At 44.7% G+C, this 15,396-nt stretch overlaps 1 protein-coding gene and 1 long non-coding RNA gene across 2 annotated transcripts in view; one reads left to right on the forward strand and one right to left on the reverse strand.

Annotated features, from left to right (window-relative positions):
• LOC141981497 (uncharacterized) overlaps positions 1-2,394 on the reverse strand; it is a 77,581-nt gene extending 75,187 nt beyond the window's left edge. Inside the window, exon 1 of the long non-coding RNA XR_012637798.1 lies at positions 2,329-2,394. This is a non-coding gene — a long non-coding RNA (uncharacterized LOC141981497). The remainder of the gene's footprint in view (positions 1-2,328) is intronic.
• Positions 2,395-13,939: 11,545 nt separating this feature from the next.
• JARID2 (jumonji and AT-rich interaction domain containing 2) overlaps positions 13,940-15,396 on the forward strand; it is a 301,706-nt gene continuing 300,249 nt past the window's right edge. The window contains exon 1 of the mRNA XM_074944825.1: positions 13,940-14,557. Coding sequence (XP_074800926.1) covers positions 14,513-14,557 — 45 coding nt within the window. The 5' untranslated portion in view covers positions 13,940-14,512. The remainder of the gene's footprint in view (positions 14,558-15,396) is intronic.

The following is a 15,396-nucleotide window of genomic DNA, read 5'->3' on the forward strand; positions in this document are numbered from 1 at the left end:
GGCGACTTGGCGCAGGTGGAGGCTTGCCAGGCCATCTATTTGGCAGCCTCCTCCGCCCGGGTCAACTGGGTCAAGAGCTCTGGCCTGGTGGTCGGGGACGGCTGGCAGGCAAGCTCCCTCCCACCTGCACTTCAGGCCATCCGGTGGAGCACGGGTCCGCTGCTCTATCTCGGCGTTTACCTTTCTGCCACGCATCCCTCTCCGCCAGAGAACTGGCACGATTTAGAGGGCGGGGTGATAGAGCGACTCCGGAAATGGACAGGACTACTCCGGTGCCTCTCCCTTCAAGGGAGAGCGCTGGTGCTTAATCAGCTAGTCCTGTCCATGCTCTGGTACCGGCTCAACACCCTGGTCCCAGCCCTGGGTTTCCTGGCCAACCTCTGGACATCGATTCTGGAGTTCTTTTGGTCAGGACTGCACTGGGTCCCTGCAGGGGTTCTCCGTCTACCCCTGGAGGAGGGAGGGCAGGGCCTGAAGTGTCTGCACACTCAGGTCCATGTCTTCTGCCTCCAGGCCCTGCAGAGACTCCTTTATGGTGCAGGTTGTCCGGCGTGGAGCATACTGGCACATGCCTTCCTGCGCCGCTTCCGAGGGCTCCGATACGACCGGCAGCTCCTTTATCTCCATCCGAGAGGTCTTCCGCAAGACCTCTCTGGGCTGCCGGTCTTCTACCAGGACCTCCTCCGGACCTGGAAACTGCTTTCAACGACCAAGTCCATGGCAGCCACCGAGGGGGCAGATCTCCTCATGGAGCCCCTGCTACACAACCCCCAGCTTTGCGTGCAGGTGGCAGAGTCCCCCTCGATGTGCCAGAGGTTGGTCCTGGCAGAAGTCACAAGAGTCGGAGACCTCCTGGACTACGACCAGGGAGACTGGCTGGATCCCCTGATGCTCGCTCAGCGCATGAGGCTCTCCAGACCTCATATTCCCAGACACGTAATTCAGGAGGTGAGGGCCGCTTTGCCGCCTGCTGCTAGGTTTACCTCGACTGGGTCCTGCACGAGGGTGCACTCCGCCCACCCTCCACCCCAGGCCCGCCGGACCTTTTCATCGGGCCCCTGCCCCATGGACCCAATTGACCCCCCCACACCCCTTCACCGTGAGCCAGCTGCAGCCGGTCTGCTTCCAGACCGCACCAAGGAAACATCTATACACGCACATGCTCCATACCCTTCACTCCCTTACCCTTGTTTCCCTCCCAGATACAAAATGGTGGGACCTTCTGCCACCTTTTGGAGGGTGAGGAGCCCCAGTGGGCCAGCCTATATTCCACCTTGGTCCCAAGGCCTGCCGGGGATATCAGTTGGCGGCTCCTTCATGGAGCCGTGAGCACGGACGTGTACTTGGCACGGTTCACTCCTATCCCAGACACCTGCCCCTTTTGTGGCGTGAGGGAAACCCTGGCACACATATTTGGAGTGTGCCAGGCTGCAGCCCCTATTCCAGCTCCTCACCAATACTTTTGGTAGCACTTTTCCCCTCCCCTTCTTATTTATACGCTCCCTCTCCACGGCCCCACAAAGTCACGGGATCTCCTGGTCAACCTCCTCCTGGCCCTAGCTAAAATGGCCATCTATAAAACCAGAGTGAGGAGGTTGGTCGATGGAGTCTCCTGTGACCGTGGGGCCTATTTCCGATCCTCTGTCCGTTCACTTATCTGGACAGAGTTCCTCTGGGCGGCGTCCACTGACTCCCTTAACGCCACTGAGGAGCAGTGGGCGCTGTCTGGGGTTCTCTGCTCGGTGTCCCCATCCGGTTCCCTTCGTTTGACCCTTTGACCACACTCCTGTTCCTGTTGTTTCATTAGTTGACCCCCTATTTATTTGGTGTCCAGGTCCTGTGGATCCCCCTCTTAGGCTGGGGGGGGGGATCCTTTAGCACTTCCTGGATACCAATAGGATTACTCTCCTATAGCCATCTGGCTTGACCCTGTCACACAAGGTACTGAGTAGAGTGCCTTTTTGGCACATTGTGTCTGCACCAGTGAAGGAAGCGAGTCTGAAACTATACCCAAATCCCTCAAAACGTTATAATTGATCTGCTGTGACTTTGCTGGGCTGGCCTTCTTTCTTTTGTTTTAATTTTGATTTGGCTTTCATTGCTACCTTCTTATGCCCAATATCATAGTCTACACCACTTGATAGTGAAGATTCAATTTTATTTTAAAGAGGATCTCTCTGTGCCAGCCTATATTTTACAATCAGTGAACAAGCTCAAGGAAGCAAGGTTCCTAAAATATCCAGACTCTTTTATATTTTCACCCTTTCTTCAGTAAAGCATTTCAGAAAATAAGTCTTACCGATTCTTGTAAAACTTGAAAGTGCTAACCTGAATATCTTGATAGCAGCAGATAATGTCCTCAGAAGCAGCTGGACTCTCACCTTAGCCTCTGACACTGAGGCACTGCATCAGCATCAACTGTGTTTTTAATACCTTAACGTGACAGAAGAAATAACATGAGCTGAACAAAAATTATAGTGTGATTTCTAGCAAAATAAATTTGAGTGCATTATCAACAGACATTTTAAAAACCATACATACAAGTGGATAGCATTCACAAAGGCTCTTAAGCAAAGTAAGCAGTCATGGGATAAGAGGGAAGGTTCTCTCAGGGACTGGTAACTGGTTAAAAGATAGGAAACAAAGGGTAGAAATAAATGGCCAGTTTTCAGAATGGAGAGAGGTAAATAATGGTGTCCCCCAGGTGTCCGTACTGGGCCCAGTCCTATATAACATATTCATAAATGATCTGGTAAAAGAGGTAAACAGTGAGGTGGCAAAATATATAGACAATACAAAATTACTGAGGATAGTTATGTCCCAGGCAGACTGCGAAGAGCTACGAAAGGATCTCTCAAAACTGGGTGACTGGGCAACAAAATGGCAGATGAAATTCAGTGTTGATAAATGCAACGTAATGCTCATTGGAAAGCATAATCCCAACTATACATATAAAATCATGGCGTCTAAATTAGCTGTTACCACTCAAGAAAGAGATCTTGGAGTCATTGTGGATAGTTCTCTGAAAAATCCACTCAATGTGCAGTGGCAGTCAAAAAAGCGAACAGAATGTTGGGAATCATTTAAGAAAGGGATAGATAATAAGACAGAAAATATCATATTGCCTCTATATAATCCATGGTACGCCCACATCTTGAATACTGCGTGCAGATGTGGTCCCCTCATCTCAAAAGAGAGATATTGGAATTGGAAAAGGTTCAGAAAAGGTCACAAAAATGATTAGCGGTATGGAATGGCTGCCGTATGAGGAGAAATTAATAAGACTGGGACTTTTCAGGTTGGAAAAGAGACGACTTACAGGGGATATGATAGAGGTCTATAAAATCATGACTGGTGTGGAGAAAGTAAATAAGGAAGTATTTATTTCTTCTCATAACACAAGAACTAGAGGCCACCAAATGAAATTAATAGGCAGCAGGTTTAAAACAAACAAACGGAAGTATGTTTTCATACAACGCACAGTCAACCTGTGGAACTCCTAGCCAGAGGATGTTGTGAGGGCCAAGACTATAACAGGGTTCAAAAACAAACTAGATAAATTCATGGAGGATAGGTCCATCAATGGCTATTAGCCAGGATGGGCAGGGATGGTGTCCCTAGCCTCTGTTTGCCAGAAGCTGAGAATGGGCGACAGGGGATGGATCACTTGATGATTACCTGTTCTGTTCATTCCTTCTGGGGCACGTGGCATTGGCCGCTGTTGGAAGACAGAATACGGGGCTAGATGGAGCTTTGGTCTGATTCAGTATGGCTGTTCTTATGTAAGCCAGTACATTTAAGAGTTTGGTTAATGTAATGGAAACTGCCATTGGTATGTATTATAATCGGGTATCAGAGGCAAAAGTTAAACTTACACCCAAGTTAATGGACCACAGGAGCTAAGTACATATTAACAAGACCAATGCTTTCCTTACATCATTTACATGTAGATCCTGATCCCTACCTATCAATTCCCAACTTAATGTCTTGATCCTGCTAGGTGTTGAACTCCCTCAATTCCCAATGAAGTTAATGGGAGCTGAGGGTGTTCAGCACCTGGCAGCATCAGGCCTTAAATGAGCAGCTGACACAAACAATCAGTAGTTTGGCAAACCTCACAATGACTAAAACAGCCATTTGTTCCATTTGGTCTTTTCAACAGAAACCCCCACAATCTGAGTGTACAGGCTTATATTTGTGTATAAAATTGATCGTTTATTAAAACATTTCATAGCCTCCACTGCACTAGGGATTAATTACACTCTATTGCACATAAGCTTGTCCTTCAAAATTTCTTAACTTTTATCTTTAGATACAACATAAAGGCATTATGAAGGCTAACTGTAGGCTAGCACCAGTGGACGCAATGCTAGTAGAAGTACCCGCAGCAGTTCCAAGTAGACTTTATTTCAGCAAAGAAGTCTTCCTCATTTTAAATTGAACAATTATTATTCTGTTGCATATGAACTACTATCCCTAGATGAATTATCTAATCATAAGGTAGAAAATGGAAGGTTGAGGGCTTCATTGCATGGCATACACTACTGTATCTTGGAAAACATGACTACTGCTATAACCCCTTAGGCATGAGAGAAGTAGAACTTCCTTGCATCAGTTCTTATAAGAATATCAGATATATGAATAACAAGTTGTAGTTTAGCAGCTTTCCCCATAACATTTTTGCTTTATAGTTTGTAAAATATATGTAGTACAGTTATAAATCTCATGTAACATAATAAACTTTCAACTATATTGAAAGAATGTTAAGGTTGCAAAGTCAGGCACTCAAAAATTAGGAAATGACGGAATTTAGATTGCCTGGGCAACCTTAATTTGCCTCCTTTGTGCATATGTATTATGACACAGTCTTTAATTGCACGATCACATACTCTTTTTTTCCCTTCTTGTGCTCATTCACTGCACCAGAAGGCCCTGCTCTGGAGAGGAATCAGGGTTCTAAAGTGAAAGAGGCTGTAGTCTCCAGGGCAGCATTCGCCTGTTTTTAACCATGAGATCATGCTATTCTTTCTGTAGTCCTCAGCAAGTTTGTGTGTAGATAAAGCCCAAATGGAGAATTTCCTGTCCTCAAAGGTCCTTCATTCTCCCCTTCTGAAGTCTCCTCAAAGGTCTTTCTTTCTCTACTTTTGAAGTCTGAACAGTTAGTTGCCTCTCTGAAACTGTAGTTCTACCTACCTTTTCTTGATTCCTCAAGACAGAACGCCATCAGGGACAAAACATACAGTGAGGTTATGCCCACAGTCTAGACAACAAACTCGAATGAGATCTTAAACTGAGAAAATGTTGACGTTATAGAAGCCTGAATACAAAGATGGCTGCCAAAAGGGCTGTTAAACTATTAGTCTCGAAGAAGAAATTGTCTCTGCTTGTTGCCTAGCAAAGTTCTGTCCTCCCGAACATGAAACAAAAATGTATGAATCATGAATGGTGTGGTATAAAGGTTTTACCAGCATGAGTTTGGGATGTTAGAGTTACTCACAGGTGAGTTATGCTGGCCACCCCACACAAGTGCTATTAAAACACTTATCCCACAGCATGCCATCATGTACTCTGTATGTCATGTTACAGAAAAACTACGATAGGAATATTTTAGAGTTTAAAAAAAGTTGGGGCTTTATTTCTTAAACCTAGTTGCCTTAGTTATAATAAATTCAGCTACACAGAACTGAGAGAAAGCCATTAAAACCTCTAAAAATGACCAAAAATAGTTTTTTCTAAGCCTAAAAAGTCACAATTTTCAGATCTGATGTTTTGGGACCTCCCAGGGTTAGAAGTGAATGTACCCCAGTGGGAATCTGGAAAACCACCTTTTCCAATTATCTAAAGTTCTTCTCTCTAGCCTTACAGGAGCTTGAGATGTCAGACTTTAAAGTTACATCTATGTTAGGTATAGAAAACCCATTCATTTTGGGCAGCCATAATTTGGGGAAAATATGCTACATTTTGGGGATAGGTATCCAGAAGTCATTTGTATGAAGTGGTAATCGGCCATCTGTTCACAAACAATCACAGATTACCCTGGATGCAAGATTCCTTTTATGGCTAGGAAAATCTGGCATCAGGCCCTTTGTTTCAAGGCTGGTGAGTTATCACATGAATTCAGCCCATGTTCTTTCTGCCTCTCCTGTACTGGTTAAACCAGTTTTATATTGTAGGAGAAACCAGAAAATGACTGCTTGGGTTTGTAGCTCATCTGACTGTGTTGCTATATATACCATGACCCTATCCATTGGCTCACTGAAAAATCATGCCCCAGAACTTTAAGGGCACCAGTAAATATTTTGCCTATTTGCCTTCCAAGTTCAAAGACACATCAGAGCACATGACCCAGGCTGAAAAATGAAATGAAGCACTTCCATAGATGAGGTGGACAAGGCTTTCTTCAGGCAACTAACAAAAGTTACTAGATCACAGACCCTGGTTCTCATGGGGGACTTCAATCACCCCGATATCTGCTAGGAGAGCAATATAGCAGTGAACAGACAATCCAGGAAGTTTTTGGAAAGTGTAGGGGACAATTTCCTGGTGAAAGTCCTGGAGGAAACTGGGGCAGAGTTCTTCTTGACCTGCTGCTCACAAACAGGGAAGAATTAGTAGGGGAAGCAAAAGTGGATGGGAACCTGGGAGGGAGTGACCATGAGATGGTCGAGTTCAGGATCCTGACACAAGGAAGAAAGGAGAACAGCAGAATATGGACCCTGGACTTCAGAAAAGCAAATTTTTTACTCCCTCAGGGAACCGATGGGCAGGGTCCCCTGGGAGAATAACATGGAGGGGGGAGGGGAAAGGAGTCCAGGAGAGCTGGCTGTACTTTAAAGAATCCTTATTGAGGTTGCAGGAACAAATCATCCCGATGTGTAGAAAGAATAGTAAATATGGTAGGCGACCAGCTTGGCTTAACAGTGAAATCCTTGGTGATCTTAGTGAAATCAGGAAGGCCAAATCGCATGTGGCGTTGCAGCTAGCAAGGGGTGTTAAGAGTAACAAGAAGGGTTTCTGCAGGTACTGTATGTTAGCAACAAGGTGGTGGTCAAGGAAAATGTGGGCCCCTTACTGAATGGAGGAGGCAACCTAGTGACAGAGGATGTGGAAAAAGCTAATGTACTCAATGCTTTTTTTTTGCCTCTGTCTTCACGAACAAGGTCAGCTCCCAGACTACTGCACTGGGCAGCACAGTAAGGGAAGGAGGTGACCAGCCCTCTGTGGAGAAAGAAGGAAGTGGTTCAGGACTATTTAGAAAAGCTGGACAAGCACAAGTCCATGGGGCCGGATACACTGCGTGCGAGGGTGCTAAAGGAGTTGGCGGATGTGATTGCAGAGCCATTGGCCATTATCTTTGAAAACTCATGGTGAGTGGGAGAGGTCCCGGATGACTGGAAAAAGGCTAATATAGTGCCCATCTTTAAAAAAGGGAAGGAGGAGGATCCAGGGAACTACAGGCCAGTCAGCCTCACCTCAGTCCCTGGAAAAATCATGGAGCAGGTCTTCAAGGGATCAATTTTGAAGCACTTAGAGGAGAGGAAAGTGATCAGGAACAGTCAGCATGGATTCACCAAGGGCAAGTCATGCCTGACTAACCTAATTGCCTTCTATAATGAGATAACTGGCTCTGTGGATGAGGAGAAAGTGGTGGATGTGTTATTCCTTGACTTTAGCAAAGCTTTTGATACAGTCTCCCACAGCATTCTTGCCAGCAAGTTAAAGAAGTATGGGCTGGATGAATGGACTATAAGGTGGATAGAAAGTTGGCTAGATCATCGGGCTCAACGGGTAGTGATCAATGGCTCCATGTCTAGTTGGTGGCTGGTATCAAGCGGAATGCCCCCAGGATCAGTCCTGGGGACGGTTTTGTTCAATATCTTCACTAATGATGTGGAGGATGGCATGGGTTGCACCCTCAGCAAGTTTACAGATGATACTAAACTGGGAGGAGTGGTAGATATGCTGAAGGGTAGGGATAGGATACAGAGGGACCTAGACAAATTAGAGATTGGGCCCAAAGAAATCTGATGAGGTTCAACAAGGACAAGTACAGAGTCCTGTACTTAGGATGGAAGAATCCCATGCACTGCTACAGACTAGGAACCGAGTGGCTAGGCAGCAATTCTGCAGAAAAAGACCTAGGAGTTACGGTGGACGAGAAGCTGGATATAAGTCAACAGGGTACTCTTGTTGCCAAGAAGGCTAATGGCATTTGGGGCTGTATAAGTAAGAGCATTGCCAGCAGATCAAGGGACGTGATCGTTCCCCTCTATTTGGCATTGGTGAGGCCTCATCTGGAGTACTGTGTCCAGTTTTGGGCCCCATGCTACAAGAAGGATGTGGAAAAATTGGAAAGAGTCCAGTGGAGGGCAACAAAAATGATTAGGGGGCTGAAGCACATGGGAGAGGAGAGGCTGAGGGAACTGGAATTATTTCATCTGCAGAATGAGGGGGGATTTGATAGCTGCTTTCAACTACCTGAAAGGGAGTTCCAAAGAGGATGGATGTAGACTGTTCTCAGTGGTATCAGATGACAGAACAAGGAATAATGGTCTCAAGTTGCAGTGGGGGAGGTTTAGGTTGGATATTAGGAAAAACTTTTTCACAAGGAAGGTGGTGAAGCACTGGAATGGGTTACCTAGGGTGGTGGTGGAATCTCCTTCGTTAGAGGTTTTTAGGGTCCGGCTTGACAAAACCCTGGCTGGGATAATTTAGTTGGGGATTGGTCCTGCTTTTAGCAGGGGGTTGGACTAGATGACTCCTGTAGTCCCTTCCAACCCTGATATTCTATGTCAGCTATGAATAATTCTATTTTGTAAAGAGGCCATGGATCTCTTTCTAGGGTCTTTGAAATAGATTCTGTCCATGCCAGGACTGCCCTTCAGCATCAATTGGCTGTAGAGGTACCATTGAAGTTTCTGCTTAGTGAAGAATCGACTCACCTCTCAACAGGATCCTTGGATATAAAACTGTTCTATGTGGAAATAATCCTATTTCACTATGGAAGAAAGAGCTACATCTGCCTTAAAGGTAACCAGATAATATTGGTTTTGCTTTACATGATAAAAATGTGTTGCCTGCCTACTCAAGCACTTAGATTTTGTGGGAAATTCCCATTTAGATCGGGTTGCATTCTCCCATACCAAGTAGAGAGGAGTATCTGGACCTAGTTTTGACCCAGAGAGAAAATATTTTCTTGTTTTCCTCTCTTGCTCTGGCGACTGAAAGCCTCATGTAAGCACTGTCTCAAAACAGCCTAGAGCAAAAAGTTCATCTTGTACCTGCCTCCCTCCAGCCTCTGGCTCCAGTTCAGAAAGCTGTTCTTCCAACAGAGGACTTCAAGATTCACATTGCTTACTACATTTGACGTGCTCTCTTTTTTTCTCTCAAAGCTACTGTGCCTGGAATTATCAGGTACAGAAGAGTCCAAGGAGCATAAGGGTCTTCTCCTTTTTGTATCTTGTCTTTCAAGAGACTAGTGCCATTTAAAGGTCATATCCTTCAGAGAGTGGAGCTTATGCCCTGCCAGTGATTGACAGATCTGGTTCTGCCACCAAGGTTGCAAGCAATAGTTGAAACCCAGTGTAGAACATACTGATCTTGCTGAAGAAGAAACTCAACTTTCAGATTTCTGCATAATTGGAAGTCATAAAAATAGCTTATGATAAATTTGATCTAGAAATCAATGAGACACAAACAGGGGACTCCACAATGCCATTTTTTGTCACTTTTCAAACACCTCCAAGGCAGAATAATTTGATGGTAGCTAGGACTAAGCTCACTATCAAGTTAAGGCATCCATGGGAGCCCCTGATCAAATTGAGTGGCAGCCACTAATGTCAATAGCAGTTCAAACCAACTGCATGATATTGACTACACAGTCACTGTATCTGTTTTACAAAAATGATTTATTAAACACCATCTACTTTAAGTATTTATAGCAAGTCAGTCAACACAGTACTGAGGTGGTGAAACACAGTGGGATAAGAAGGGCAGGATTCCAGGACCACAATGGGTGCCTTCTTGTGTAACTTCCCCACAACAAATCGTGAGAACACAAGCAAGGATCTTCAGCAACAACAGCCCAATCTCTACTAACTGATCTAAAAGAGAAACAGCAATAGCATGCTCTTATCTGTTACATGGAACAGCCACTAGCAGGAAACATGACACCTTGAGCCAAAGTGAAACATCTGCCCAAAAAGCATTCTGAAGGTGGAAAAAAGGGTTTTTGCTAATTTCTATTGTACAAAAAAGGCCTGATATGTTTGTTTCAAAAATGTTTTGCTTCTTGTTAACTTAGAAATAGCAGGAATGTCAAGCCTGATTTTACTGGATGTCTCCTGGAGGATGCAGAGACAGGGAATAAGAGCTTTTATAGTCCTTAAATGAAGAGGCAGGATAGTGGATTTTTGACAAAAGTGTTTTTTCTTAAGTATTTCTTAGGCACTTGAGTTAAATAAAAAATTAAAAAGTTCTGAGAGAAATCACTAGTGTATCAGTTAATCAGATTGTACTTGCTTGTTCCTGGTAATGCAACAATTCTACTATTTTCCAGTCATCATTAGAGCCTTCCAAGAAAAACACAGTAGGTGAGACCAGAATTTGTGAAGTAAAGCACAAGCAGAAAAAAACATTTATTTAAAAAACAACAAACAAAAAAAACATTGCAGGCCTGCTGTATACATCACGAAGAACCAAAAGCAGGAGTTTTAGCCCACCTCTAACATAAAAACAAATTATATTCAAGTGATGAGTAACTAGCCAGCTGATGAGTGTATTTCCAATTTAGGATGAAGCGTGGTAAAATGAAGCTATCGCTCCATTTGTGTATATGAATACTATAAATAATTCTATGATAAATAATTCCCAAGACTATAACAGGGCTCAAAAAAGAACTAGATAAGTTCATGGAGGATAGATCCATCAATGGCTATTAGCCAGGATGGGCAGGGATGGTGTCCCTAACCTCTGTTTGCAGAAGCTATGACTGGATGACAGGGGATGGATCACTTGATTACCTGTTCTGTTCATTCCCTCTGGGGCACCTGGCATTGGCCACTGTCAAAAGATAGGATACTGGGCTAGATGGATCTCTGGTCTGACCAATGTGGTCGTTCTTATGTGGTTTTCTACAGCTCTTCACAATGGGACTTAAAAATGTAATTTTATTATTATTACAGCTTTTATCACGGAGTTGATGTTTCATAAATAAATATATAAGTAATCACTTTAGTAATTTTAATAAATTTGATATTTTACAAAGTTGAGAACCAAAACTTAAAAAAAAGTTTAAAATGTGTCAGATTAGAGAAACCCTGAAATAAATAGCAACAAAATATGGAAAAACATGAAGGGAAGATTAGGATATTAAAAAGTAACTTTGCTTTTCATTTAATATTTTAAATGCAGTTTGTGCACTAATTCTACAGGATGTGAGCACAATGTTCTCTCTTTAAGGGAGGAAGGATGGTTTTGTGGGTAAAGCATATGACTAGGAGTCATAAGATCTGGGTTCTATTCCTGGCTCTCCCATAGCCTTTATATGACATTGAGCAAAGTCATTTAACCTCTTTGTACCTACGTTTCCATATCTTTAAGGTGAAGATATTATTACCTCAGAGGAATGATGTAAGACTAAATTACAATTTGGGAAGTGTGCCAAGATCTTCATTTGGAAGATGTTATAAATGTAAAGTATATTATTTGGTTGCATGGAAATGGAGAAACAGCCACTGGTTTGAATACAGAATTAGTAATGGGAAACATCATCCGAAGTCCTCCACAGTCTTATGACATCAGGAAATGTCACTCAAATTTCTCTATCTCCCTGTTTCTCATTTGAAAACTGAAATAATTCTCTGTGACTGAGGTGTTATATTTGAAAATGTAAGCTCTCTTATCACTGTTTTCCTCCCCCTTCCCTTTTATAAAGAAATTAAGCTATTTGAGCAACCCCAATCACACGCACACACTTAAATGTGGTTTTAGTAATTTCCTAGCTTGTATACGTTACCATGTCCATTTATTTTTATAATTAAGTCAGCTGACCATTTGATTCTTGTGTATAAACAAGGGAAAAACACCAAAACATTTTGGGAAAAAGCAAAAGGCACAATAATTGAATTCAGACTGAGGAGATTAAAACATCACATACAAGGAACTACAGTAAATGTTGCATTTATGAGAGTGTTTGTTTTCATTACTGGGAAATATTTTACCTTCATCAAACATTACAAATTGCAATGGCAAGCAAATCCTCATCTTTGCAGCACACCTTGGCACCAGCAAAACTAGGGCGGTTTTAAAAATCTATCAAGCTATAGGATTATGGTGTGTGTTATTTTACTAGTCCTGCTGTTGCTGCCTAGGAGTTTCAGCTCTTCAGACTAATCCAGTGCAGAAGCAGGGATTTTGCAGCATTAGGGGGGGAGGGAAGGGGAGTGACCTTAGAATACCTTGGAGACATATTGAGTAAGTTTTATATAAACCAGGCACGCTGTCCTGAGGTGACACTCAGTGAAAAGCTAAGCAGGCTCCCAATAACTAGATGGAAAGCAAGAGGTCCCTTTACACCACAAGATAATTTAAGTAAATTTCATTTCTTACTGCAGTATCCTAACCCAGTCCAGGCACCTTAATCCTCATTTTTCCTTCAGAATGCCTTCCTCTCCCCCCTGTGCCTCCTTCCTCCCCCTACTTTTGTAGCCTCGCAGGGAAGTCCCATTTTTCCACCCAATATCATATGGCTCCCCTGTCAGCCATAGCCTACCAAGGAAAAGTGGGCGGGACCTGCCTCGCCCTTCTTTTCCTCCCATCTCCACGAAAGACATCCCCCTCCCACTGCCTCTTAATCAAACATGCTCCCCATCCGTTTCCTCCTCCCTTCCAAGGGCTCCCACTTTAAGGGTATTTTGGAGTCTTCCCGCTGCTCCACCCCGGCTTTGCAATGACAAGCGCGTCCCTGGCACCACTGCAATCCCCCAGTAAAAGCTGCCCGGCACCTTCTCCCCACAGCCTCCCACTAGGACGGGTCCTGGCTTCCCCCAACCTGTGTCGCTCCTTCCCCCGCACGCTCTCCGAGTATTGCAGCTTCCTCCGCCATACACGGGACCCCGCCCCCTGGCCAGCCCCAGCCACTGGAGCCCTCCCCCCCCCCAGTGCAAGGCCCGAGCATCCTTCCCCCGCAGCAGCCCCAGCTCCTGCGCCGGCCAACGTTCCATGCCTCGCGCCCCTCTCTCCGCGCTCCAGCCTCTATCGAACCCCCGTCCGCCGAGAGCGCGGGAGGAGGGAGAGAGGGGCCTGGCGGACAATCTCCGCCCCGCAGGCAACCAACCAAACAGCCCCGGCGTCCAAGGCGAGGGGCGGAGCAGCTGATGGCACTCGACGGCAGCGTCAGGTCCCTGCCGCGCGGGGCAGGCTGGGAATTGTAGTTTCTCCTCTCCCAGTCGTAGCCATTTTGTGGTGGAGGGAACTACAACTTTCCCAGAGCCCAAGGGATCATTCCAAGGGGGCACGCGGAGTCCCGGCGGCGCGTTGGCCGGCGAGGCCCGGTGCTGATCGCCCGGCGGGGCCCGGCGCGTGGGATGTGAGGGGACAAGCGGCTCGCGGGGCAGGAGGATAATTCAAGAGCTTTGCAGACAGGGCAAGGAGAGGGGGGGCGAGTGAGCGTGCCGCACGCTAGGGATCATCGCCCAATTCACCCTCTCCGCTCCCTCTCAGGGGTTGCCGGCCGCGGCTCGCCGGAGGCCGGGTTTGAATGCGAAAGGGAGGCCGAGGTGTCTGACATTTGCCCTGCACGAGGCACTCCGCTGGGCGGGCTGCGGCTGCTGAATGCAGCTCGGTGGGGGCTTGCGGCCGGGGGCCCGGGTGCGAATTGAGGCCAAGCCCTAACCGAGAGATTTAAAAAAAAAAAATTCAGGTCCATTTAAAGTTGCTGCCGGAGCGCGGCTCTCATTGGTTAGGGGAGAGCTGGAGGAGCAGGGACACACACAGTGCGTGCAGCCTTCACTGCTGCTGCGCTGCTGCTAGAGAAGCTGCTGCTGCTGCTGCTGCTGCTGGAGTTGTCTCTGCTGCTTTCCCTTGCTGCAGCAGCACCACAAACGTGACTTCCAACATTTTTATTTATCTTCTCCTTTCAGTCCCTTTCCTTTTGCAAGATGTAACTACAGCTCAGACACTAAGGACGTACAGATCGCTTAGGTGGCTTGGGAAAGAGAAAAGGGGATATCAAGGGCGTCGTTTTTTGTGTTAGGGAGAAAATTTCCATTATGAATGTTTCTCCAAAGTGATTTTTTTTTTGTTTGCTTCGCATTCGTCCTTCTTTTTTTTTCCATTCCCCATATCTCGGATTTATTGGAAAGAAAATCACGTTGTGAGGAAAGAAAGTCGGATTACAAGATACTACTACAAACAAAAACTGGATTTGGGGAGGGTATTTTAACAAAAAATTGTTGCGGCTTTACTTCATGAAGCAATTGTCCCCTTTTGCAATCAGAATTTGGATACCAGAATGAGTAAAGAAAGACCCAAGAGGAATATAATTCAAAAGAAATACGTAAGTGGTTATAACATATATCATTTGACTCCCAGTTTTAGGAAATGGCAGTGAATGTCAAGTTTATAGCTAATCCTGCAGCTATAAAGGTTTGAAACAAATGACTAGTAATACTGATTTTTATTTTCCTTAGGTGTGGGGGAGTTTCAAAAACCCTTTTAAATTCCAAAACCTTCTGCCCAGTTTAGTTATAAAGCCAGATTTGTGTAGCGATACCTCAAGTGAATAAATGTATTGACCTCAAATGACACAATCATAATCTAGTTTTAGATGAAAGGCAGGGAGCTCAAGGGGGGGCTGCTGCGATAATGTTACTAAACTGCTTTTTCATTTGGATTTATTAATAATGCACTTTACATGCAAAATAACATGTTTTATATGTGTGTATTTATAGTCCTGTTTAGTGAAGACACTATGGTTGTTGAAAGCCTTTTAAGTTGAAATCGAATGTCTGGTTATGGCGAGCTTGTTTCTTGCACTACCACATCAAATGTAATATATGTGATCGTTTGCTTATCTGGCTTGCAATAGAAACCAAACCAGTCGGGGATCATGTTACAGGGAATGCGTTTGTTAGGATTGACTTTAATAATAGGGAAATGGCTTGGTTTAGTTTAAAAATGCATGATGGTGTCTCGAAATGCTTGAAGAATATGGTATAGTTCAGGCTGTACACCTATTTTATACAACTGCTTAACCAGACGCTTGAAATAGTCAAACCCTTTAAACATATACATTTGCAGGGATAGTTGATTTTTGGTCCTGCTTCAGCTACATTTTGATTGGCATAAGGCGAGTCTTTAAGTTTGGAAAAACGGAGGGGATTCGTCAGATATGCA

This window comes from Natator depressus, chromosome 2 (genome assembly GCF_965152275.1).
Source record: "Natator depressus isolate rNatDep1 chromosome 2, rNatDep2.hap1, whole genome shotgun sequence".
Lineage (NCBI taxonomy): Eukaryota > Metazoa > Chordata > Testudines > Cheloniidae > Natator > Natator depressus.